Genomic DNA, 26,315 nt, shown 5'->3' on the forward strand with positions numbered 1-26,315 from the left:
TATAGGCTTACGTAACATACTGCATATATTAGTCCTACTGCTTTTATTGGTTGGTGTCAAATAGTCTTTTTATTGGTACTGATGGGATTCATCAGGGAGTTCCACATATTAAAATCAAATATTTTATATTGAATAACACGCATTTGACTTGTTCCCTCACCCTCTTGGCATGATTTGACTTTCCTCTCCTTCCTTAAAGTCCAAATTTTGAATAGAATTGAATTATGATAATGTGTTAATAGCTCTAATCATAAGTGACACATTCTGTGGTTTCTACTCTATCAAAGCTTTAGTCAAGATCAGGACTCCTCATGGCCCTCTGAATATGTATCCACTAATCCATAAGGCAGTGTCATTGCTATCTAAGAATATCTGTCATTCAGAGTTGTTGGTGTGATTTTTCCAAAGATCATCATGTGAAGAAATTAAATATGTTTCATGTCATCAAACGCAAATTGTACACAGATGAGGCCAGCTGAGCTGAAGCCCTCTGAACAATGTGACTTCTTCAGCCACAAGAGGGCGTACGTGGTTTATATATACATCAGGCAACCTCAAAGTTAGGTGAATCTTCATTAAGACATCAGTGAGATATAGATAATACTTTTGTGTAGCATTATTAGCAGTGTAACATCTATAAAGATGATTACAAAAGAAATGGACATCAGTTAGTCAAATTTATTTAAAATCCATACAGACAAGCACACCCATACTCAAGACACCTGTCCCTTGCTTCATTAAAATGATCCTCTCTTATTGTTCTAATTAAACAGCAAGTGTGAAACAGCATCCTAGCCTGTGTGCCGTGTGTGTGTGCGTGTGTGTGTGCATGCGTGCGTGTGTGTGCATGTGTGTGTGTGTGTGTGTGACAGAGAATGAATATGAGGATGATGAATACATTGGGGAGGAGTCAGGGGCCTCCGGAGCAGCCAGGGGTCAGGAGGCTTTTTGTGGTAGTGAAGATCGACTTTATTACACCAATAAAAACCCAGAGTGCTCTCTGTAATGGAGAGATAAATGATTGGGAGTCAGAGGAGGACCTTGCCTTTAACTGCTGTCACAGCTGCAATTAACGCTAACGAGAGAACAGTGCATTGTTGCCAAATGCACTACCGCTGTCAAGTGCATTAGTGTTAAAACCTTTTTGTTCTGGAGCTCTTCATTTTTAAAATAATAATTCATTATTCTTTATTTTGTGGGCTTCATTTTGGTAATTCATTGTGTAAAATACTATGTTAACTAATCAGCCAAAATGCTTTAAAGGTCTTCTCAAATATGTTGTATTTTATTCAGCCTAACTTGCATTGAAAAAACTTTTGTAGGACTCAGACTCAGAACCTTAGAATAGTGGTTTCTTCTTCACCATAATCTTTTATTGAATCATGTTTAATTCAATTTCCTTGTGAAAAACACACTAAAATAGGCTACAGGCCAAGTATCCACTGAAGTACAGTAGAGTGAATCTGTGTGAAGTGCTCTGTAATTTAATATCCTCTTACAATGTCCCTCTTTTATGCTACTCACTTACATGCAAAAAAGCCATACTTCCCAGCATGGCCAAAACAAGTTTGAAGATCTTGCACATTCACTTTGATGCATCGTGAACACAAACCCAAACTCAAATTCAAACCTAAATTTACTGTCTATGCCATAGTCCCCTTATTTAGAGCTACATAAATGAGACTTGCTGCTGTTGCTTAACACCGGCTGCAGCAGGGATGAACCAGCAGCTTCTGGTAAGGGAGAGAGTTAAACCAATAAGCAAAACAGCCACTTTGTTTGAATCCAAACTTCACCTCTGCATTATAGGTATTATAACTGATGTGTTACATTTCTTTCCCAACTGGAGGCTGTAACTTCATCCTTCTAACCACTTGCCCTGAGCTAATAGTGACCTTTTAGCCTCTGTTCATCACAAAGAAGGTTCACTGGAAACTCTGTTTTCATGGAAGTTGACTCTTTCAAAGAGGAATTACTCCTGCCTGCCTGTGGTGATTCAGTTCAGTGTCGTGAATGGGACAGGACAACACATCCTCATGCTTAAACGACTGACTAGATGGCAGATTAATTATTCCAAAAATGACAAATATCATGATGGAGAATACCAGCGACAGGTCGTTTTTCTGGTGGTTTTTTCGGGCTGGACAGAAAGGACCTCTGGTGCCTGATGATCAAAGCTCAGTCAAATGAGTCTTTGTCGATTTTATGTGGTTAGGCTTTGTTTAAAGCATCTCTTGCTCCAATTTCAAAGGATAAATCAGTTTCATGCTTGCTGCCTATGCTGCTAAATTGTCATTTGAAACTAATGACTCATTAAGTAATCTTTTTGCACAATGATGGGCAAAACCTTGCACCCATACTGTGAAATCATATAACTACAGTAATAAAGGCACAATAAAATAATTGCATTAAAATTTGTAAAATCTGCATGATAGTTGCATACCTATTGTAGTGTAATATCATTTAAAGATATGGTTTACAAGTAAAGAGAAAGCCTCCACGGGTCCACGCAGAGTAAGACGTGGACTAAACTTGTGAGTTCATAGCAAAAACAGACAAGAATAAGCAGACACAACAAAACTGACACAAATCAACTTTGTGTGAAAAAAGTGCCTCCCACCAATTTACTGCACTGCAGAAGGACAAGAGGATGACACTGAACAATATCAAAGGGTAACAAACGTAATCATTTTCATTACAGTAATTTGAGATGTGTATTTGTAATGCTGCAATGTTACACAACTAGCACGTAAACACTCACTTTACGCACATGGATTGAAAAGGCCAACATGATTTAGGTACAATAAAACATATGTTTTAAAGTCCTAAATTACACTATCGTGTTGCAGCAATGTGTCAGCACAATCACTGATTTTGCCTGATTCAAACAGTTTGACCGGAGCTGTAAGAGCATCATGTAACCAAACAGCTCCTGCCTAGATCCAAGGCAGTTTTAGTAAGCCAAACCTTTGTTATAAGGTTTTCTCTGTAACACTGCCAATTATTATGTTTTGACATTGTGTGGTGTGATTTAAAATTCCAAGTACAAACTCTGAGCAGGGGAAGAGCTGATGATACACTTTGTTAATTTCCATTTCACTTTAATCTCTATTATTGAGGAGTCAGATGAGCCTATATGGGCACTCATCCTCTTGCAAAGCACTTAACCTCTTATAAAATTGCTGAAGTTTTGTGGCCAGAGAACTTCTTGGTCTGCGCTCCCAAGAGAAAGTGAGGAAGTCGGAGAGGAGAAACAGTGGGAAGGAGGCCAGAATGGCTGAACCACTGACCTGTTTTGAATTGATAATAAAATGTAATAATGGCTAATAAGGTGTAATAATTTGGGACAATAAAGATAGATGACAGATTGAAGATGATATGGGCTGCGTCAGAGGACCTTACTTCGAGGACGGCGCAGAGACAATAGACTGCAGCCAGAGGGGGCAGATAAAATTTGACCCCAGATCAGTGAATCATTGTCTGATTATTAAGGAGAAAGAGGGAGACAGAGGGAAAGAGGGAGGGAGGGAGACTGTCAGAAATGGGAGATGAGAAACAGTTTTGGAGAATAGGTGGAAAAGAGGTGGAATAAAACAGGAGTGAACTGAGAAAAAGTATGAGAATAACATTGTCTGTGGATCAGGTGAGCTGCACTTTAAGACACAACGGAGAAAACAGAGAGAGAGAACAGGGTACATTATGGAGGGAAGACAGAGCAGAAGAGTTATAGTAATGTGCAGCGGTCCAGGGTGACCTGTCGTTAGGACCCTCTCCCCTGACAGCTTCTCTCTGTCTCCAGGCCTGATGCCAATATGCTAATTCCACTCAGATGGCCTTTTCATTGGCTGATGCTGACTCCTGTCGACATGTGCCAGATGACTGTCCCCTCATCCCACTATTAAAGAGCATGGCTTTGAATATGGCAAGGCAACCGTTTCTAAGATAAGAGCAGATGTAGCCGTATGTCGGCTGCCTGCTTGCACTGAATCACATACAGGATCCTGCTGTAATAAGTTATTACACACCAGAACTACGGTAAGTGGTAGTGAAGATGGAAATGCACGTGTGATTTTTCAGACATGGGGAAAAGTAGGTATAATATGATGATTCATATGGGGAGGAGGCTTGTGACTAGAAAACTCCAAGTTCAATCCCCCGACTGGCTGGGCCGCCCTTGAGCAAAGCCCTGAACCCGCAGCTGCTCTGCGGTGAGCACATCAGACTGTGATTGTCCCGGCAGCTTCCAGATGTGAGTGTGTGTAACTGTGGAGTGTGATCTATAAAGAAATAAATGCTCTCTGCAACACTTAAAAATTGTGTCTAATTGATGTCAAATAATATGAAATAGGTTCTCTAAGACCCTATACTGCAGCAGGGTTTTTGGATCGATGGACTAAATATAGGATATAGAAAATTTGATGCATGTTTTGATGAGAATGAAATTGGGTTTATCTGTGGCCCCGGCTGATGACAGCTGTAACTGTGAATGGATTACATATTGTTCTAAAGAGAAGATTTAAGTACACATAGAAAGGAGTTCAAGACTTTCATACACTGTCTTAATTAAACTGTGCATGACAGTGAATTTGATGTTTGTTATCACAAAAAACAAATTATTTGTGAGGTGGAATATAATTCATTGACACATTAGCAAACTGATTAACAACGAGTCATTGATAATTTACACTTCAGCCTCCATAAATAATTGCAGCAAATATTACAGCAGCAGGTGAAAATGGAGAATAAATATGGATCTACACATAGAGATTAGTTTACATGTAAATTTAAACATAAATGCATTGATATAATAGACAAACAGTTGACTTCATTTAAGTTCTTCCTATCCCAAAATTCTTTGAAAGTTCTTCAGTTCATATTTTATCTGGATCTCACTTTATTCAAAACAATAATATGTATATTTTACTAAAAACACTACAATGTATTCTGATGTCTAAGGAAATGTTAGTTCCTAAATTGAAAAGAAAAAGCATGTATTTGGAGCTCTGAGCGCATGCATGTTGTTTTCTTAAAAATCACACCGCCGGTCCATAAAAATGTGAGAGGAATTTCAACATCATGTCCTTTTCTCGTTATCGTCTCTTTCAAATGAATTCAGTTCAGTTCAAGTTGTGTGGTCTAGCCATTGTCTCTCTGAAGTCTCTGTCTGTCTGTCTGAGTCTGTTTCAAGGTCCTCGTGTGCAGATCTCCTCAGACTGCGTCAGGAGGTCAGCAGTCCTCCTGTAATCTAAGACAAATTTGGAGTGTTGGAGAAAGCTCTTAAGAATATTACACTCTCATTAGTTCTGTAAGAGCGCACAAAGACCTCCTGACCGTGCACATCTGTACATCTCTCTGTCACAATGTCCTTTCTGCCTTCCCTCCTGTACTTCTTTCTTTCTCTTGTTGCGTTATTTTGGTCTTGCTTTCCTCTATTCCTCTGCTTCTTCTCATCCCCCTTTGGTTTTCAATTCTCATGGTTGCTGTCAGAAAAGTGAGGAAGCCTGAGCCATTTTCCAATAGTGGGAGTTTTCTAATGCGCTCCCTTCACTGTATTCTGATTCTGTAAATTACGAAACAATTTGATGCATTTTAACTTTTAATAATGACGGCTTTATGAACATCATTTGATAGATTTCTGTTCTCTGGTAAAATTGTTCAACAAAGTTAACATTTGCTTTAATGTAGATTTATGCCTCCATTTATTGCTGAATTGGCTCCACTGATATTTTTCATTAGCACTCAAGCTGTGACTGAACAAGGAATCCTTGTATGGCAATTATAGGTTTAAAGAAATTAGAAGAAATTTCTGTTATGTGATGTTGCCAACGTTGAATAAAAGACTGCTGGCTGGAACAAAGAATAATATTGAAGGTTGTTCATGTTCGTGTGTGTGAATGTGTGCCAGTGTACTTGAGTTAGTGCGAACGGCAGATCAGATCAATGAATTAAGCTGCTCATTATGATGGCCTCCTCTTGCTGGTCATTAAGAAAAACGCATGTAGAATTTGCCACCCTGGCCCCTATGAAGTGTGGGTAATTACCACTAATGTATCATCATCTATTCAAGACCGTAACGTTTCGATTCTAAGGGGCTCACAGTGAAACACCTTTGACCTAAATGTTTTATTCATTCATAAGACTCCTATTATTCATTTTAAACTCATATTTCACATGATGAACAGTTTTGCCATGAATAGAGTTCTCTCATATTAATATCCCTTACACTTTTATCACTGCTAACAGCTTGTCATGTGGTGTAACGTTAGATTTGTTGTTTACGTTGTTGTTGTTTATCGTCATATGACTGTCAGCCTCGGAAGAGTTAGCTTGTTAGAAAACCAACTTACAAACTGAAAGTAATTTTACAGGTTGGCACACCGACTACTAAGCCAGTGCAAACTTGAAGTTTTCTGTGATTTTAATTTTGGAGTGAGACGTGACGCTGAAGCTTTATTTGCTGTAAATACTCCAAGATGTTTTACATCATGGTGACATTCATCTCCTGATTCAAATTCATATCTGCTAAAAACATATGTCTGCCACATGCCATAAAAGTGACTGATTGCTTTTATCTCAGATTGAAGAGAAGCTTGCAGTATGAGCGTTCTTGTGAATTACTTAATTTTTGGATATTTTTTGTTAAAACACAAACTCAACAAGTTGTCCAGAATGCACAGCGCATGTGAACGTGCTTGATTATGTTTCTTATCAGCATATCAAACGAAATGTTCACGTTGAGACACCACAGAAACTCGCAGCCAGATGCAGAATGAAATCTAACACGGTAATGGAACCTGCACGCCAACACGGCTACAACAATAAGAGCATCTAAGACTAATTCCTCTTCTCTCCAAGAACAAGACACGTACTGAAAATCATTTAACATATGCTGTTAAATGCTTTGACACAACCAGCAGTGTATACCCTGATAAAAATAAACTGCACTCATACTGCCTATTAGCCTGTGCATAAACACATGTGCACATTAGGAGACCTCATGTGGTATTATGATTCCAGAGGCATCTAGCTTCGGTGCTGTGAGGACAGAGGATCACGGAGGGTAATAATGGCTGCATTATTACTCCTCTTATTGTGTCTTAATTAGTGGCATTTAATTATACACTAATGCAGTGAGGGCTATTAAAGACATTGAGGCCTGCTGATCAGGGAATTAAAGCAACACACTCACACTCACACACACACACACACACACACATACACACACACACCTACAAGCAGAGGTACACACTTTCCTTAGACACTTTTGTCATGCCACTGAAATTGCAGTTCCCTTTAACTAGGAATCACAGACACCCTGCCGTGAAAGTGTGTGTGAAAGTGTGCGTTTGTAGATGAGAGAAAGCAATAGATAAGAAGAGATGACTGTAGCTGCAATAGAGGAAAAACTATAGAAAGTCAGCAAAACAAGTCAGCCGAACTGTGTCTCAAAAAATTAGATATAATATAGAGAACAGGATGATAAAATATAAGGTTAGGGTGAAGAAGACGAAGATAAGGGCAATCACTATTATGTGCTCGTTAGCAATGACACCCAAATAGGTTTTAATTCTTCACTCCCACGCCTCTCCTCCACTGGTGCATCTCAATTATTTGTTCAGAGGCTGGTGTGACAATAGTGTCGGCTGTGGGAGCCTTTGGGATGCTAAGCAGGGCGCAGGAGGTTGAATATAAGTCATTTTCAGTGGGCTGAACCTGGCGCTTTGTGCTTCTGGAGAGGAGAGGCTTCAAAGCTACGTTTAAAGAGAGGAAACAAAAGAGCAAAACTTGATCCAATCGGCCTGCCTGCTTTTGAAGTTGCGAAGCTGCAGCCCAGAGTGTCGGCTGCTCATATCCATTTTATGAAGATCACATACACCTCTCCTGGATACAACATGCACCAGCACATATGTCCATTCCAGATGTGATTCATGCCATGATGCCCACTTGTGCATGAATGCGAGCATATAATTGTGATTTATGGGAGACGATAACATGACCTCTATTTAAACATCTCTCTGAGTAAAGTTGCTCAGGCAGAGTTTGCTTTTCTTTTTTTTTTTTTTCAGAATGCACAACTTAAAATTATGAACTGAAGAAAGTTTCCACCATCTATGTTGAAATGTTTAATATTCAATATACCATTGACCATTCAGAGTTAGATGGAGGGAGATCTTGAATAGGGGTGAGTCCAAAAAAACTCAAATTATGTTCATGTCATTATGTTCAGATTCAATACAAATATCCACATTACAGCATGATCACTGTAACATTGTTACTCAGTGTCCCCTTTACTGTCACAGGCAAGATGTTTTTTAAAAAATCCTTCTCACTTAAATGGGAATCAGTTTGGCTTGACAAGTGCTGGTATCAAATAAGTAAAATAAGATTAGTTATAAATTATGAATTTCATAGAGCAACTGATGGTAAGCATGCACACATGCGCTGTTATCATTCCTGTTATAGACGCTGATTTGATCACATTTTTTAAAATATTTAAAAAGTGTGTAGAGAATTAATACGCTATAATCAGCATAATGGAAAGTCAGATTGAGCTACAGCGGTATGAGTTTTTGCGCCATATTAATTTAATCTCAAGGTAATTTCATGTAAAATAATGCCGGAGTGCAGAGGACTTCATCTTTCTTTTTTTACTCAGTTGTGGTGTGCAGCAGTGATCCCCTGCAAAACGTGTGGGAATTAGAACGAGTAAATAATACAGCAACAAAGAAGATTCGGTTTTAAGTTCTTTATAAATATCCTCAGATAAATAATGTCATATAATACAAGCATGACGTTTGCAATGCACCGCTAAGTAACACACAGAAAAGTGCAACAGGCCTAATTGAACAGCATGAAGGCCTATTTGTCTTTAGCCGATAGGCTTGCCATAGATTCAAATAAAATAAATAGAATAGCAAAAAATATAAACAGAGTTGTTGGTTTGCATTTGGAAAGAATTGTTTGTCTCCTAAAACAAAATTTTCTTTGGGTTTAGCGTATCTGCTTCTCTGATTGTATTCATCAGTGCCACATTACAGTATGTGGTAAATGCCCTCACAAATTGTGCAAATAAATTATGATTTCAATCAACATGGGTCTAATGAAAAATTCATTACACAGCACAATGTTAACCTTACTTTTTACAACTCTCCTACAGCTGCACTTAACTTAAACTATAGATTTGCTGATTCTGTCTTATTTTATGCAATAACAATGTCCTTCATGTTTGCGTTACTTTTCAAAAATGACCCGAATTTACCCGGTTAGGACAGCAGGAGGGCCGGGTGTAGAGGGTTGCCTTTCCCCTCTAGCAGCTCACTTTTCTCCATCACCGAGGCCGGTGAGCAGAGCTGGGTCGGGCCGGACTGCAGACCCGTCAAACCGGGAACGGGACCCATGGATGGAGTGGGTTTTATTGGCACGGGAACGGCGGGCAGGGTTTGCCCGTTGGCATTGTGGTACAGGCCCTTTGCTGACATACTGAAAGGCGCGTACTCAGATGATGCAGGAACGGGCACGCCACCCATAGATTCCGACAGCATACCGACGTGCGGCCACATGGAGTTGACCACGCTGCTGAGCTGTGGGGGCACCGGGTAACCCAAGTGGTGCATGACCGAGGTGAGTGGGAGCCCGCTGGCCATCACACCCTTGTAGTCCCGTCCTATAATGTTCTCGATGGCGAAGGGATGTTTAAACCCACCGGGCTGTGCGCAGGCAATGCCCCCGTAACCCTGAAAGTGAGGGAGCCGACCGACGGTGTTTGCCGGGCCGGCTGAGTGGTCGTGGTGGCCGGATGCTGTGCCCAGCTTGCTGCCCGGGTGGTGGTGGTGGTGATGAAAGTAATGCATCATCTGGGAGCTCTTGCAGGCCATATGCTCAGGGCGCATCACCTTGAAGCGCTTCCGTCTCCTCAGGAAGCTGCCATTCTCAAACATGTCACCGCAGTCCGGGTGCAGAGCCCAGAAGCTGCCTTTGCCTGGCTGGTCAGGCCGCCGAGGGATCTTGATGAAGCAGTCGTTAAAGGAGAGGTTGTGTCGCAGGGAATTCTGCCACCGCTGGGTATTCTCTCGATAATACGGAAACCGGTCCATGATGAACTTATAAATGTCACTCAACGGCAGCATCTTGTCGGATGAGTTCTGGATAGCCATCGCTGTCAGTGATATGTAGGAGTATGGAGGCTTCTGGTCGCTGTAAGAGTTCTTCCCAGGACGAGGCATGACTGCTTACTGTCTTCTTGAACTTGAATTGTTAAATTAAATAGCCTTTGGAGTTATATTTTAAATACTGTATTTTAAGGAGCTAACTTCATTTCAGTCTCCATCTGACGGATCTGTTCCAAAGTTCTGAGCCATCAGATTAGAAGATGGTAAATTTTCGTTATATCGATTAATACAGTGTAGCCTAAAGGCCCGCTGCTGTCAGGTGAGGTCCTTGAGAGGCTTCTGCATCCCAAAACACTTTCTCCTGAAGACTTTCCTCTGTCAAATTATGCTCTAGGCGTTGTGCGTAAAAGTCAGTCGCTGTGCGTAAAAGTTGAGAGGTCCTCTCAGTTTCCCCTGTTTCCGCGGCTGGTGAAGGATGTGAGGGGCCAGTTTGCTCCGCTGTCTGTGTGTGGTGTGTGCTCCTCTCCTCTTGTGCGATGCTCCCACTCGCAGAGCGCCGTTTTTGTAAGACCCCCGCAGGTCTCTGGCTCTATTATCTATTATCCAGACACTTAGGGGACACGTCAGGGGAGAGCAGAGGGCTGTGTGTGTGTGTGTGTGTGTGTGTGTGTGTGTGTGTGTGTGTGTGTGTGTGAGAGAGAGAGAGAGAGAGAGAGAGAGAGAGAAAGAGGGAGAGAGAGAGAGATGGGGTAAAGAAATGAATAAAAATGAGTGGTGGGTGGTGCGTTTAACACACGCGTTCGCCTCTAATCTCCTGTTTGCCAATCAAAGAGTCCTGCATTAAGTACATAGCACTCTTTGATTTTTACCACTAAACTGTGTTCAGAGGGACCATTCTCCCAAATGTCTTTCAGCTCCATGACTGCTCCTCAGAAGCTGGCCCTGACCTTTGACCTCTCCAGTCAAAAACATATCATTTGAATGGGGTTCACCACATGCTGCATGTTATGGCGTTGTTGCCTTTGCTTCGTTTGCTGTGTCATAAACATTACTAAAAGCATAGTGCCTGCTTTTAAAATCAAGATGTTCAATGACGCTGAGACGATGTGATTGAAACGACCATGACAGAGAATGTGGATTTGAGTTGCCATCTTCTCAAATTTCACTTGAGGAAATAAATAGTAAAGAATGAAATAAATGAATACAACCTCTTTGTTAAATTTGCTTGACTGCACTTTCAGACTTTGCAAACAATAAATCATGTCTTCCTTTGCGCGCAATCATCAGTGCGCCACTCTTCTGCTCTCAATTACACGAACGCGCACGTACACAAACACACACACAAAGAGAGAGAGAGAGAGAGAGAGAGAGAGAGAGAGAGAGAGAGAGAGAGAGAGGCGCTGTTGTTGATTAATTGCTGAGAGGGGAGTCCGGCGGCTGTCTGTCTGTTCAAACACTCTCCGGTGAATCCTACAAGGATGTAAACAAACTTCATCCCCTGCTCTGAATTCTGTTCAGTGGAGAACAACAAAAGCTGCTCCCTTTCCTGTATATATATTTTTTCTCTAGCCAGGTGTCATGACTGGGTCCTTGACGGCTCCTGTCTTCCCTGGTGCCCCAGTGGGCCCCCGAATACATTACAATAATTAAGCCTTCCGTGATTTAGCCTCCTAGGAGAGAAGTCCAACAATGTAATTAAGGGCAAGCTTGCTGTATTAGGTATGAATATTCAAAACTGTGTCAATTAATTAGCCGCTGTGTCTCTCCCGTTACGTCTCAGTCCTTCATGCCCACTCAAAAGGTCAACTGTGTCGACGGAGAGCATATTTTAAGAACATCATGTAATTGCAAGGAAATCACTTTTTAGTGCCACTTCGCTTGAAAAGGAGCGGACAATTATATATTCACTGCTAAATAAAGACAGTCGTTGTTGTGCTTGTTTTTTTTGTTTTTTTTGTTTTTTTTGTTTTCTTTGCATTCTTGTTTTCCTGTCGCCTGAAAAATGAGTTTTGAAACTCTGAGGCCCTCAGAGGCCAACACGGGTAAAAGCATCCTCTTTAAACGCCCGGGAAAGATCAATATTAAATCTGTTTTCACAAAGGGGGCCGTTAAATAGACACCGTGGCTGATCTGCATAACAAAATTAATTAGGTAGTCTACGGCAGTCTTCGCCTGCACCCAACTCCTGGACAAATAACTAGTTGTAAAGCACACCTTCTGGGCATAGGGAACATATGCTGGAATTATCCTTAATTGACTAATTACATAAATTACTCATTAAGTTTACAGCACATCAATTATAAAAGATGTATCAATTAATTTTGCATAAATTACAAGCGGCACACTGCACGAAGAGGGCGGCGGAGGGAATGAGGGTCGCCAGGAGGGGGTCTAGTCTAAGGTGGAGCGCGCATGTGTGTGTGTGAGTGTGTGTGTGTGTGTGTGTGTGTGTGTGTGTGTGTGGGTGGGTGGGTGTGAGAGTGTGAGTGACGGTCGTCTGTTTGTTTCCTGTCTCTAATAATTATTTGTTCAGCTTAAGGGCAAAGATATTCTTTCTCTGTCTCCCATTCGCAAAGGGAAAGTGTGGGGGTAATGGCAATTATACTAATAATAATAATCTTAAAGACCTCTCTCCAAGTCATAAGGGGCGCATCGTCGCGGAGAGAGCCATTAAAATCAATTAGCGAGGCCCATTGTTTTCAATGGAAAATTAAACCAGTTCAGGACTGTTGTGCAGACGCTGTAAGCCTTACTTGTGTAATGGGAAATTATTTAGAGGCAAAATACTGCACATCATTCCGTTTGCCCATAAAAGAGCGAGCAGGCAGGAGCATTAATGGATCAAAGCTGCAGAGTGTCTGCCTGTTGCCTTCAACAGTCAGTCAATCAGTCAGCTCAGGTAAAACTATGTCATCATTATTCACCACAGAGGCAAACTTGTAGTGTTCTGCATGAAACGTTCAGTCCTGCATTCTTCCTAAACTCTCTGACCTTTAACTTCCAGGACAGCAATAAGAAAACTATCATCAGAACAAAATGAATAATGACTGTTAATGAGGTTTGTTCATTTCTTTGACCCAAATCTAATGACTAATGTCACACTGCCCACCATATCTGAGCATCTGAGCAATGTCTGGTCAGAACATATCGTTAATGGGAACGTTACAGGGATGGACAAAATAACAGGAACACCTGACAGTATTGTTGACAGTAAGTTTTATTTTCTGCTGAATTAGTTTCATATTGAGGAATATTTCATAAATACAGCAAATGAAGATAACAAAATGTTGGATAGGTTCAACATCTGCAGTTGAAAATGGCAAAAAAAAATTACAATTACAATATAATTTGTATACGAACATATTTCAGTGCCTTTTCTGGCTCCCTAACTGTAGATACAGTATCTTTCACATTGCCTGTGTTCACACTGAATACAGCCGTAACAAATGTGAAGGGTTTGTAGTCTGTACTCATGATGTGCTCATAGACTGTTAAGGACTCTCACCAGCTGACAAACTGCTAAACAGAACTTCACTGAGGTGACCTTCTCTCATTATAGTCATACTGAGGCCCTCTTATCTTTTGTCAACCACAAGAGCAAACTTGAAGTGGGTTCCCTTGTATGGTTTTCCTACACTGTGTTGAAGTCTGTGAGGGGGTTCTTCATATCTCATTGGTACTGAGGGAGCACCGTTAAGGTTGCTATAGACTGAAACTTCACAGTGACCTTACTGAGGTCTGTTCCTCCCCATCAGCTGTCGTCAGTCGCCGTCAACTGCTGACAGCAGTCATTCATCAAGATCATAATGCATACAGAAGCTCACTTCAGATCTCAAAGGAAAACCTCAAACCGGAGATATGCTAAACCTTAAACTCTTCAGGTATTTTGCTATAGTGATTGACAATGGACTTTTTTAATTCTACATGTGTTTACTCTTTGGTTTTGTGCTTTTCTTTTTGTCATCCTTAACTGACCAAACAGCAAATTAAGAGATGTGTCATATTATCAGCACAGCAACAGTTACTGTTATTAGTTTTTCATTTTCAACATTTTATCTCAAACATCAGCAGCAAACTTCAGGTTTCTGTGCAAGTTCATCAGAGGGTACGTCAACACTGAGGAGATAGAGATGTCTCATCAACAAAAATTTATTAAACCACAGGTAAGGGACACATTGTGTTTCACATCAGGAGCATGACTCACTTCATCTGAAACGGAAAACGTCTCACTCTGCAAGAGGTACTAACATCACAACTGCTTTCTCTGCTTGACCTAGTGTTGGCAGTTTTAATTCAACATGTTCAGGCTTATTTCTTAAGGGTTTATCAAAAGTGTCCTGGGATATTAATTAAAAATTGAAGGTGAAAGTAACCAAGCTAAAGTAGGCACACCAAAAGTTGAATTAATTGTTCTGGTGCATCATGTGGAGACACGTTTTGGATACTCTTCATAATAATTGTTTGTAAATAAATGGTATATATGTGATGTCCCCTTATTCACACACTGTATTAGTTAAAGATGCCCTCCAGACATGTTTTAAGGTGTATATAAAGCACTGTACTTTAACCAATAATGTATTTCTGATATGGTTTTTATATAAAACGTTCTATCATCTTGTTAAAATCCTTAAAATTACACCTGCTTCTTCTCTCTTGTTATTAAAATCCTGAATCTATGATTATGCAAATATGTATAATTTCAAAAGCTTAACTATTTCAGATATCTCCTACTTTACTGAAAAATCTGTTCTCACTGTTTCTGCACTTGAGGTTTGTGTACATTGAATATTGGACCAATTTTCCACAGAGAAACTTTCAACTTTCAGCAGATGGACGGGAAAATAACCTTCTAGTGTCCAGTGAAGCTGAAACATTCAGCTGTAGGAACAAGAGAAAAACACATTTTTGAGAAGAGTGGGACTTCAAGAATTCAGTGTGGGTTTTATTTTGAAGATTGTGAAAGGAAGTCATATCGATTATGTCTGGCTTGACTCTGTCCAAGAGTACAAAGACCTTTTGTGCCTCTGCATTGATAGTGCACCAACTCAGCCTCCATTACTGTAAGACCAGAGGATCGCTGCCTTCACCACAAACAGGAAACCATGACGTCTTTAAGTGATGCTCACGTTGCCTACTGCAGAAAAAAGAGTTGGGCTACGGTGAATTCCAGTGAATGTGGTACTGAACTATAAATCATACAGTAACAGTGAAAAGGGCACACACACACACACACACACACACACACACACACACAATTATAAGCATGCATATTTGAGTATTACTGTATGTGTAATGTATTAACTTGTGTTCCAACGTTAAAACTTCCCATTTTGTCCTTCTGTTACCTCCAATAAGAAAGTGATCTTCATCCATTCTGATATGGGGTTTACAGTTTTTTACTACTGCTAACACTCAGAACTAGTCACACAGTCAGCACAGCAGCAGGCACGATGGACTAAACTGTGGATCACTTTTCAATGCTTTGACACAAAAAGGCATTCATTCAAACTACATTTTGCATGTTTTTACATATTATTGTAGATAACTGTATGTGATATGCTGTGTTTCACTGTTCAGCCCCCGTCACAAAGTGGTTTACAGCCCATCCTATGTACCATTGCTTCCACTTTTATACCCTCCATTCTCCCCCACATGATCAACTGTCCCTCTTGGCCACGCTGAATGCTGGATGTTTGTACATATCTACTGAAGATTGTCAGGGATGGATCAGGCATGCAAAAGGATTCTTTCCCAGTTGTAGAAGAGAGGACAGAAGGCGTGATGTGGACGAGAGCTTGGCTAGCACTGCTGTATTCCTATATCTGAAGCTATTGTATATAAGTATGTGGAGTGAATATGGAAAGTTTTCTAAGGCATTACTACAATAACTTTAGTCTTATTTTGTATGCTTGGAATTACATGTTGTCAGCATTCTAGTGTAAGAGTATGAAGTGTTTTGGTTGCATTAGTGCATTCTGGGTGTGAGATTAAGTGTTGTCAGTAAAGATGTTTGAACAGTTTGAAAACCTGAACTCAGTATAGAGAAGTGTGTGTTACCAATTGTAAAAAAAAAAAAAAGCTGTAACATCCCTTTTCTGTTAGTTGATCCAGTGCCAACATGCAGACTAAGGGTCAGTCCAAAATTTGCATAATTGCAAATTTGGTAGTCAAGTTGTACACATGACAAGGCTGGATTACCAACATGGAAAAGGTGTCCCCGACCCTGAGGTGCCCCAAAAGCTCCAGATTCACTGCAAATCAGTGGGTTTTGGTCATTTGATTGACTGCAAATCTGTCAAGGTAAAAAATAGAATAAATAAGGTCGCAGATGTTTACTGGTTAATTTTGGTCACGAAAGACAGACAGACAGACAGACAGACAGACAGAGAATGAGAGAGAGAGAGCCTAAAACACATATATAAAAAAGATAAATCTAGTGGCACCCTGACCCAGTGATAAATGACTCGTCCATTTTGAATATTAAAGTTTCAGCGTTGGCCGACTTTCTTTTGCGTGTGTGTGTGTGTGTGTGTGTGTGTGTGTGTGTGTGTAGTTCTTATCCTCGGGTATTCTCTGTTTTCTCTGGTTGTTACTCACAGGCCATCTTTCAGATTAATTAAAGTGCTCCCTGCCACACACACACACACACACACACACACACACACACACACACACACACACACACACACACACACAAAGCGTTGCAGTTCACTTTCATTCTGGCGGTGGTTTTAATCACATTGCGGCAAAACAGCAAAATGTGTGAAATAGCGAGCGGCGCACCGAGATGCGCCAGAAGTGTGACGGTGCAGCACAACAGCCACTGCCAATATAAGGCTGTTATCCGTGATGCTGGAGCGCTGCTGTTTATCATTCACGACGTTTGTAATTGGTGGATGCTGAGGCTATGTATAGGTGTGATAGGATAGGTGTGTACGCGTGTATGTGAAGGGGGGGCTCCCGTCCGCAGGGAGCGCGGTTGAATCACCGAGCGCGCCTCCGTCGGATCTCCGCTTCCTGCCGTCACACCCACTGCTCGGTGTTGTGGGTTCACCCCGTAGAGAAGGGGAGGACCGACGGCACACACACAGCAGCAGAGAGTGCTGCAGTGTGAGCGCAGCGGGGGACTCGGGAGCAGAGAGAAAACACATACACATATATACACACACACACGCGCGCGCACACACACACACACACACCAGCAGCCTTATTGTCGAAACTTGGTCTATGGAGAGATCTGCAGCGGCACCGTAGCGACGCAGGCCGACATGGAAGAGTATTTGCGGAGGGTCCAGAGCAGACTCAGGGTGAGTGAGAGCCTTCAGCGGCGTTAAAAACCAGGTTGTGGCTGTAATGAATGAGACCATGACGGGAAGGCTGATGCCGCTACAGGCTGCGTTCCTGTTGCTGAAAAAGCTCACGGCAAAAGCCTCTCACGTCCTTTCGGTCCCCCAAGCACCTGTAGCTCGACAATATGACAGTACAGGGGGAAGGGAAGGCGTGTTTGGCCCCATACAATAAGCTCGTTGTGTTTACAGGAGCGTCAGTGTGTGAATTTCAATGTGGAGCTGATTTCTAATGAGGGGGAGGCGTGACATCAACAAGTTTAGCCAGAGGCTGTCCTTCCCTGCTATCTGGTTGCTCTGCAGATACTGACTCATAATTTGCATTTGATCCAGGACTGAATATCTGTTCACACACAAAAAAAGTCTCATGGAAATGCTAAGCTGCCTAATTTATATAGACTAAATGACTGTGGAGCCTTTGGGGGCAAACATACTTGCATATTGTTATAGATTTTTGGCTGTTTACAGTCTCGGCCTGTATATATTGGGTCTGCCAGGAGAGCCCTGCAACACTTGCACAGACGGTCACATCAGGGAGCCTTTCCTGGATGATGTACATGCCTCGAGGCTTTGGGCTGTAGAGCTCCTAAAACTGCTCTTTCTAGATGCGCTTGTTTAAATGGCCGTGTTATCCCTTGCAGTGCATGGCCATGACGGTGTCTTTCAAAGGTTTGGAGCAGTGAGCACATATATTCTCACCTGTTTGTGATGACTCAGTGTCCAGTTGATATTGGCACTGCTGCACTTCAGAAATCTTTGCACTTATATTTTGGCTGAGTTTAATACCTTTTGTGTGTTTTCAATTTAATTTCTCTAATGAGAACATTCACAGGCAGTTAAGGCCAGGAACAGATCAGAAATAACGGCCTGCTTCTGTTGGCTAAAGAGCAAAAACACTATTATATAGTGACTTAATATTAAGGATTTTTCTGCTCTGGGTATTGAGTTATCTTGCTCCTGTTTTTTCATTGCAAAAGGGTGTGAAAACATGAGCATACACATACACCCACAAGGTGAGACAAATATTTATTCATATGTGTTTGTACATCCACACATGCACACATGAATTACTGCTATTTTTCTACAATTGGATGTCAATTTCCTAGAATGTAATCATCAGTCACATTCAGTTTATCCCATTTCGCGGTCCCCACTCTGCAGGAAATGTTGTCCCTTTGTAGTAGTAGATGATAGTAAAACAGAAGAACAGAAACATGACCAAGAAAATGTGTTGATTTGTACACGAGCTGTCATACTGAATGTTCCATGAGAAGCGTTTCATCTAAAAACAAAGGATGTCATCTGTGATGGTCTGACTATTTTTAAGCAGATTTGATAGTATACAGAAATTAGTGGAAGCCAATGGATGCCAGGAAACTAGAAAATCAGTCTACAAACGTATGGTGTGCTTTGGCAAATGGCCAGCAGTAATGTAAATATGTGGATAACAATTATTCTGATATTTCACACACTGTTGTCAATCCCTGGGTGCATGCTCATATTTGCTTTATTCTTTTAATTAATTATGTTTTCAGCCATGCCACAGTATTCAGAATATTCAGTTTATTCATAGAAGCAGGTGTCTGTCATCACAATACGAACATGCATATGAGCAGCCTGTCTGGAATGAAATTTAAAGAGGATAAGGGCTTTTATCTTGGATGTACTTCACAGAAACGTGAGGAAAGCTGAGGAGAGGAAACGATCAAAGAAGCAAATCCGCAGATCAGAGCACAGCAGGGTAATTGAGCGATAAGAAGGGCAAGTGATGAGTGTCATGGAGGTTACAGATAAAGTGTAACACATGTCATGATTACCAATCTTTCTCTCTCACGTGCACATGGCCGTGCACACAGACACATTTTAGCTCTCTTAGCTCTCCAATATAAACTTTGATGATTCGCTCTTTTGCTGACCACTCTCCTCTCTGTCATTCTCCCTGTCTCTCTCTCTCTCTCGACTCTCTGGATGGCCTCCGTCCAGAACATCCATACCTCTAATTGGCCTGGCTCTTAGTGCTTACTGAACCTATCTGTCTTTCTTGCTCAGTTTTTCTCAGTATAGCTCCACAGCTATCCCTCCTTCACTCTCCCATCATTTGGTATAGCAATGTGCTGAATGGGCTTCCAGCATCTGTCCTTCATACCTGAAAAGGGTTTTTGGGACTACTTTGATTCTGGCTTTGGCTTTATGTCTAGTGCCAAAATTTTAATCATTCCAATTGTTCCAAAGTGCTAACATTTGTTACTAGTCATCCCAATAAATGTTTACTATGGCACAAAACAGGGGAGATGTAAAACATACTACTAAATGAGGTGCATTCACTGTCTGTCTTTCTTTGCACTCCTGCTGTGAAAAGGAAAGCTGCCTATGGGTATTGTAATCATTTTAAAAGCTTTTATTACAATGACTGAACCAAAAGAAAGAGTCAAAATATTGATGGCATCTTAAGCAAATGGAGCCCCCTTTTAAATTTTCTGAAAAGATTTCATATTTTCTTTGTGCAAAGAACACAGTGATAAGCATACTTTTTCTAGTTTTCTAGTACTTTTTAGATGTGGATGGTGATATTATGGCTCAGTGGCTGCACAGCAAGAAGACCTTGCCTCTTCTTCTCAGGCCAGGTCCCCCCTGTGTGCAATTTGTGTGTCCTGCCTGTGTTGCAAGGGTTTCCTCCAGGTGCTTCAGTTTTGCTTCACGGTCCAGAGACATGAAGTCTGCATGAAATTAATACTGCCATAGATATTAGTAGAGATGTCTGTTTGTGATGGGCGGGCGACTTGTTTAAAGTGTTTCACCTCAGTCTAATGTGCTTAGACAGGCTCTGGTTGCTCCAGTGGTTCCAAACATCACATTTGTGAACATTTGATGTTTCAGAACACATTTAAAGGTTGTACTTAACTGCCCCACAGCTTTTATACATGATTCCCGTAAATGAGTCAATCTCCTCATTTCAGAGTGATATTTGGCCGATAATATACATTTAGGCAGCTGGGCGTCTAAATGAGAGTCAGAGGAAAGGAGAGGAGAGGGGTTGAATGTGGTGAGAAAGTGAGATAGAGCTCAGAGGGAGAGCACTCAGATTGAGGGATATCAGATGGCCAATGCATGCTTGTACACACACACGCAGGCACATGCACGCGCGCACGCGCGCGCGCACACACACACACACGCCGACGTTCTCTCGCTGCAGTATAACAGACACTGAGTGGCCTTTTCTCCTGCTAATGCATTGCTTCCTTTCTATCTAATATTGATTTTATTCCCCTGCTCCCTTCTATGAAGGAACCAGCTGCAGACCTCCCCCCCCACACACACACACCTTCTCCTCTTTCTTTTCCTCTGCTCAATTCCCTCTTCATAGTGATCTCTCCTTCCTTTTCCACTGCTTTACCTCACATTTTCACTCGCTCTTATCTAATTTCTTCCTCCTTCTTCCCCCCTCCTGCCCTTATCACATTTTTTCACCTGTCTATCTCCCATGTTCTTTGCTGTTCCTTTCTCCCCCACCTCTGCCACATGTCTGACTTATCAACCTGCAGCCCATACTCCCTATATTTCAGCCCCCTTTTCGTAGCCCTCTTCGAACTCATTATCCCCCTTCCTCCAATCTCCTTTCTCATTCTCAGTCTAATCAACAGCCTCTAGCCTCTCTCCTCCTCTCCCTCTCTGTGCTTTGGCCTCTCATTTCTTCTCCCCTCATTTCATTTATCCATCTGGCCTCAATGGTCAGGCCCTATGAACAGAAGCAAGGCACTAGCTTCATTCCTTATGCATTATTACCGGTACTTTATTCATGTATCCCCAGTATTAAGCTCCTTTAAATCACTGGACTCCACTATATTTTTGACATAGCAACAAACGTGCTATGTGTTAGCTAAGCTTCCAGGGTGATGATTTTAGAAACCAGGATTGCCCAATTAGATGAAAGTTTAAAAGTCACTCCAGTCTGTGAGGCTCAAAAGACCCATTAGCCCATTAACCACACATTTACATTACTGCTGAGTTTGTGCACTGATTTCCTGATTGACTTTCAAGGCAGCCATCGACTTCCATTCATGTCTGTATAGTACAACCCTGATTCAAACAAAGTTTGGATGCAGTGTAAAATGCTCATTTTCAAGCAAACTGTGTTTACCGGTTTAACAGTTTTACAAAGTGTTCCTGAGCCCATGCAGTAATCCTTTATACAATCATGTGCTCACAAAGTGGTGAACCTCGCTCCATCCTCGCTTGTGAATGACTGAGCCTTTCCAGGATGCCCCTTTCATACCAATCATGATACTCTCACCTGTTACCAATGAACCTGTTTACCTGTGGAATGTTCCAAACAGGTGTTTTTGGAGCATTCCACATCTTTCCCAGTCTTTAGGTGCTCCTGTCCCAACTTGTTTGAAACATGTCTGTCCAGATTGTGTCACTTCAAATACCCTCTCAGACTGTTTGGATGAACTTCCATCAATTTTTTTTTTGCAAGCCACAAAGCCAGTATATTCTGTGTTTGCTAAGGTCAGAAGATGCTTAGAGGACACACAACTGAGCGTATGACCACAAAGGGCTACCTGTGAGTGTCTACCCAGGAAGCCTGAATAGTCAAGGCTTCCTACCGGTATTTGTCTCAACTTGCTTCTTTCCCTCCACTGCTTCATACTCTCTCATCAGAGCATCCCACAAGTCCATTAAGATGAGCTACAGATAGGCGGGATATTCATTGTATCCACATTTTGCTTCATGATGAGTGATGCAGGCTGCAGGGCAGTGAGTCAGCTTATCTGTTTTAGATAAAGCATTACAGATTAATGCAGAACACCCAGTGTAAGCTGGGGATTTTGTTCCCAATTACCAAAAATATGGCACTGTTTTTTTCCACATTCCCACAAAGACAAATGTTGGACGTCCAGTAAATGACCTTTGGATGTATGCCCCCATGTAACTCTATGTAAATACCTGTCCTTCGATAGCAATGATGAAAGTGTAGGAGTGGTTTAATAAAACATCTGCCATATTAAAAAGGGAGAAACTTAATTTTCTGCCTTCTTCACCCAGAGATGAATGTTTAATCTCAGTAATGGAGCTGTCATTAATGTCCACTTAACTTAAATGAGGATTGTTTGTCTGCATTGTTTAGTGAAATTAATGGAACTCATCACGTCTCTGGTAAAGCGTGTTATTCTGAGTTAGCGGTGAAAAGTTCTTTAGCTAATTCAGACCATTGCTTTGTTGTCACAACTGATTTTGCCTTTAGTGCAGTGCATGTTGAATAATATTCTCTTTCAAACATGAGCTAAATCTTGCAGCACCATGATTTCATTATTAATGCATACTGTTGGCTACAAAATGCTGCAGTCAGTTGTATCAGCTACCAAATCAAACAGTAATGTACAGAACTCTCACTTGCTGTTTCCTTTGTTAGATGTTGGAAAACAGAGAGATTAAGTGTCACTGAATGATGTCTTTTCAAGCATACTAAGATGTAAAAGAGCCACCCAGCCACAGGCACAATAGCATTTTGTGTTTGTGTGTGTTTTTCCAGGATGATGCATCAGAGGGTCCCATCCATGCTGTTTTAGGTGGACCAGAGCCAGATGTTGACACTGTGGCTGCAACACTGTGCTTAGCACTGCACCTCAGCCAGGTAACATGAATGCTGTCTGTTTGTGTGCGTGTGTTTTTTTTATGTGTTTTCTACTTAAAAACATGTGAAAAATAAACTTTTTCAGATTCAGATCAAATCAAACCAGTTTCATCTGTATAGGCACAGGACTGATTGTCATAGTATACTGCTTTAGTAGTTAATATATGAAGAAATCAACACACTTAAACCTTTTACGGTAACAGGAAGTGATGCAGTAAATGCAACACTGGACATCAACCAGACTGTGACTTTAGAATGTCACAGCCAACTAAACTTCACAAGTTCTTTTTCTCTGTGTTCGTAGATCTTTCTGGATCTGTTTCACAACCATCCACAGTTTTTTTCCAGCTATGAGCAGCTCCTCAGTTTCCTTTGTGCATTGCATTGGGAGAATGGTGTCCAATTATGGCACACTCAAAAATCAACCATATTTCATTCACATACTTTGTGGTTTGAGTATATGTTTACGGCTGTCAAGTCAGCAAACAAATCCATACTTGGACATTGTTATTTGATTTGTGTTATGTGTCAGGTGCAGAAGTAGCAAAATGCACTTTTCTTATTTCAGAGTACTGCATTATTTCCCAAAACTTCATCTTTCAGAGTAGCAATCATTTGAAAAGTGGGAACATTGTCATGGCTTTACCTGGCTGTTTGCCCAATGAGCAACTGCTTTTATGGATATACAGAAATTAAAAGCAGCTGGCATTCAGTGAAAGTGCTGCCTTGGCCAATGTGCAGTATCATATGCTGAAGGGTGGAGTGGCAGCAGGGAGGAAAGTCTTCATGCATCATTCACATATCAGACAGAATGAACAGAATTTAATCCACGTGATAAAATAATGACGTAATCCCTCTGATTTGGGTACTTTTTGGTGTATATGCAACAATTTCACAACATACTGCATGTTGTATTTTACATTTTAATCAAATCAAATAATACTTGCTAATTTCTTAACTTTGTGGGATCACCTGATTCCTAGTCTGTTCATTGCATTTTTCAGTGTGTCTGGCTTCATTTATTGTGTGTGTCTGCGTGCCCCAGAAGGAACCGTCAGGTGGAGTGTGTGTGCCAGTGCTGTCTGGCCGGCGATGTGACGTGGTGTTGCCCGGGGAGACGGTGAGGTATCTGCGGAGGGTGAAAATTTGTGAGAGTTCACTGCTGTGGAGGCTGGATGTAGATCTCGAGAAGCTTCACCAAACTGGAAAACTCTCTCTCACATTGCTGAGAGATGGGCTGCTAGATAGGTAGATACACTCATATATGCAAATCATACCAAAGCAGACACACACATGCACACACGCACACACACACACACACACACACACCAGGTCAGTTTGGACAAAACTTGAGCTAATTTTTAACTGCTCCAGGGAAGTTATTAAAACCTTACCTGTATGCGTGTTCAGTGAATTTAGGATGTTTTGTGTTTTATTGGATTAATGTGTTTATGGGTGATGCTGAAACGCACACACACATACATGCAGACCACAAACATATGTGGACACAGTGGGTTCTGGCTGAGAAGACTGTGTTTGTTGATGCAAAAATGAGATTGAGAGTATGTTTGGGTGTGTATCTCAGGCCTGCGTGTGTTCATCACTTATGACCCAAAGGGGAGTTGTATTTATGCAAATCCCTCACAATCATCACTCCTTCCCCTGGAGCCATTCATGCCTCCTTCACCACAATCTTCTCACTGTCCTAGCTCTGAGTACCACTCTCTGGAGTCCAGCATCCTGCGAGTGGTCCATCACGGCGGGCAGCAGGACGCAGAGGATGATGGGGCATCGTCCGCGGTGACAACAGTCGCCAGGGAGATTCTTCAAGAGGCATCAGAGCACATCGGAGCAGCGCTGAGGGAGACTCTCGGAGGTGAGTGAGGCACAGGCGGCCCCCCAGGGGGAGTAATGGGGCGATGAAGGAGGACACACACAAATCCTCTGACATGACTCGCTTAACACCCACCAGGAGAGATGGAGAAAGAGAGAGATGAGGGGCGGTGAGTGTGAGTAAGGAAGAGCGCAGAAACACACACAGGGTCCCATAATGTGACTCTTTTTCATTTAAGTTAGTTTAGTCTGTTGAGTTATTGTTTTGTCAGGCAGTCATATTTTCCCACTAAAATAAGAAAAGTTCAAATCAGTAAATGTTGAAAGGGATAAGAGGCCAATAATATAAGGAGTAGTAAACAGTAGAAATGGCAGAGAATAAAACTGTGTCTGTGTGTGTACTGTATATATGACTGGGAAAACTCTGAAGTCTCACTACAGAATGTGTGTATCTGTGTTGGCTTAGGTAGAACGGTGTGTGTGTGTGTGTGTGTGTGTGTGTGTGTGTGTGTGTGTGTGTGTGTGTGTGTGGCCATGTTTCACCCATGTTGTTGGGAGATAAATCTGTTTACACAGTCACATTGGACTCACCTTCCTTATAAGGGTCAAAACACAAGTTCCCACAATGTAAATCATTATATTTTATGATGAAGACTTGGGTTAAGGTTCAGGTTAGGTTTAGGCAAGTAGTGGTTATGGTTCTGATAAGTGTCCAGGAAATTAAAATATGCCTATGCAATTCTAACTAAATGCCTAACCCTAACCCTTCAAGGCTTAACCCTAAAAAACAGTCTGGTCCCATGGGGACCTCAATTTGGTCAGGACGAGAGGTTGGTTTGAGTGCAGTCAGTTTAAAGTCCCCACCAGGTTGTAAAACACACACGCGCACACACACACACACACACGTACACGCACACAAATACACATCAGTCAGTTAAACAGCTTGCCAAACAGGTACTCCATTTGGCAGCAGTGTAAAGGTTGGGCAGGAGACATGATCACTGATCTCTGTTCAATAACACTCTGCTGCTTTTGGTCTCTGCCGTCTCTCGCTGTGATTTACAGACACAGTCAGAGAATGGTCTGACGGGGCAAAGTGAACTAAGGTGGAAGAAGTGAGAGGAGAAGAACAAAGTAAAGTATTTCTTTGTGAGAGTTCTCTGTGCGGTACATGAGACCAATGGGAAATATTTGGTGGAACATGGACAGAATACTTTTCAGTAACTTAATTAGAAGTGTCAAGCAAGGACAGCGTCAGTCTACTCTATTGAGTCTAATTCATTAAGAGGTTAAAAGTGCGTTCAGTAGTGAATTACTTTTATTGATCAGTATTGGCAATCAAGGATTTGCATTGGTTTGTTCCTGGAAGAGCTTATTCTGGCCTGAAATGTA

General features: G+C 41.6%; 2 protein-coding genes across 6 annotated transcripts in view; one reads left to right on the forward strand and one right to left on the reverse strand.

Annotated features, from left to right (window-relative positions):
• Positions 1–9,005: 9,005 nt before the first annotated feature.
• foxb2 (forkhead box B2) lies at positions 9,006–10,223 on the reverse strand. Its single transcript, XM_076731590.1, has one exon. The coding sequence runs from the start codon at positions 10,221–10,223 to the stop codon at positions 9,264–9,266; it is 960 nt and encodes a 319-aa protein (XP_076587705.1). The 3' UTR covers positions 9,006–9,263.
• A 6,854-nt stretch (positions 10,224–17,077) lies between these two features.
• Positions 17,078–26,315, forward strand: part of LOC143320604 (uncharacterized) — a 36,356-nt gene continuing 27,118 nt past the window's right edge. For all 5 annotated transcript variants that reach the window (XM_076730412.1, XM_076730415.1, XM_076730414.1 and 2 more), the window contains exons 1-4: positions 17,078–17,416; positions 22,989–23,090; positions 24,136–24,338; positions 24,800–24,966. In XM_076730412.1, the coding sequence (XP_076586527.1) occupies positions 17,378–17,416; positions 22,989–23,090; positions 24,136–24,338; positions 24,800–24,966 (511 nt within the window). In that variant the 5' untranslated portion in view covers positions 17,078–17,377. The remainder of the gene's footprint in view (positions 17,417–22,988; positions 23,091–24,135; positions 24,339–24,799; positions 24,967–26,315) is intronic.

The sequence above is a fragment of the Chaetodon auriga genome, chromosome 5 (genome assembly GCF_051107435.1).
Source record: "Chaetodon auriga isolate fChaAug3 chromosome 5, fChaAug3.hap1, whole genome shotgun sequence".
Taxonomy (NCBI): domain Eukaryota; kingdom Metazoa; phylum Chordata; class Actinopteri; order Chaetodontiformes; family Chaetodontidae; genus Chaetodon; species Chaetodon auriga.

Coding starts and splice junctions, on each gene's coding strand:
- foxb2 (XM_076731590.1), bottom strand. CDS start 10,223: ATGCCTCGTCCTGGGAAGAACTCTTACAGCGACCAGAAGCCTCCATAC.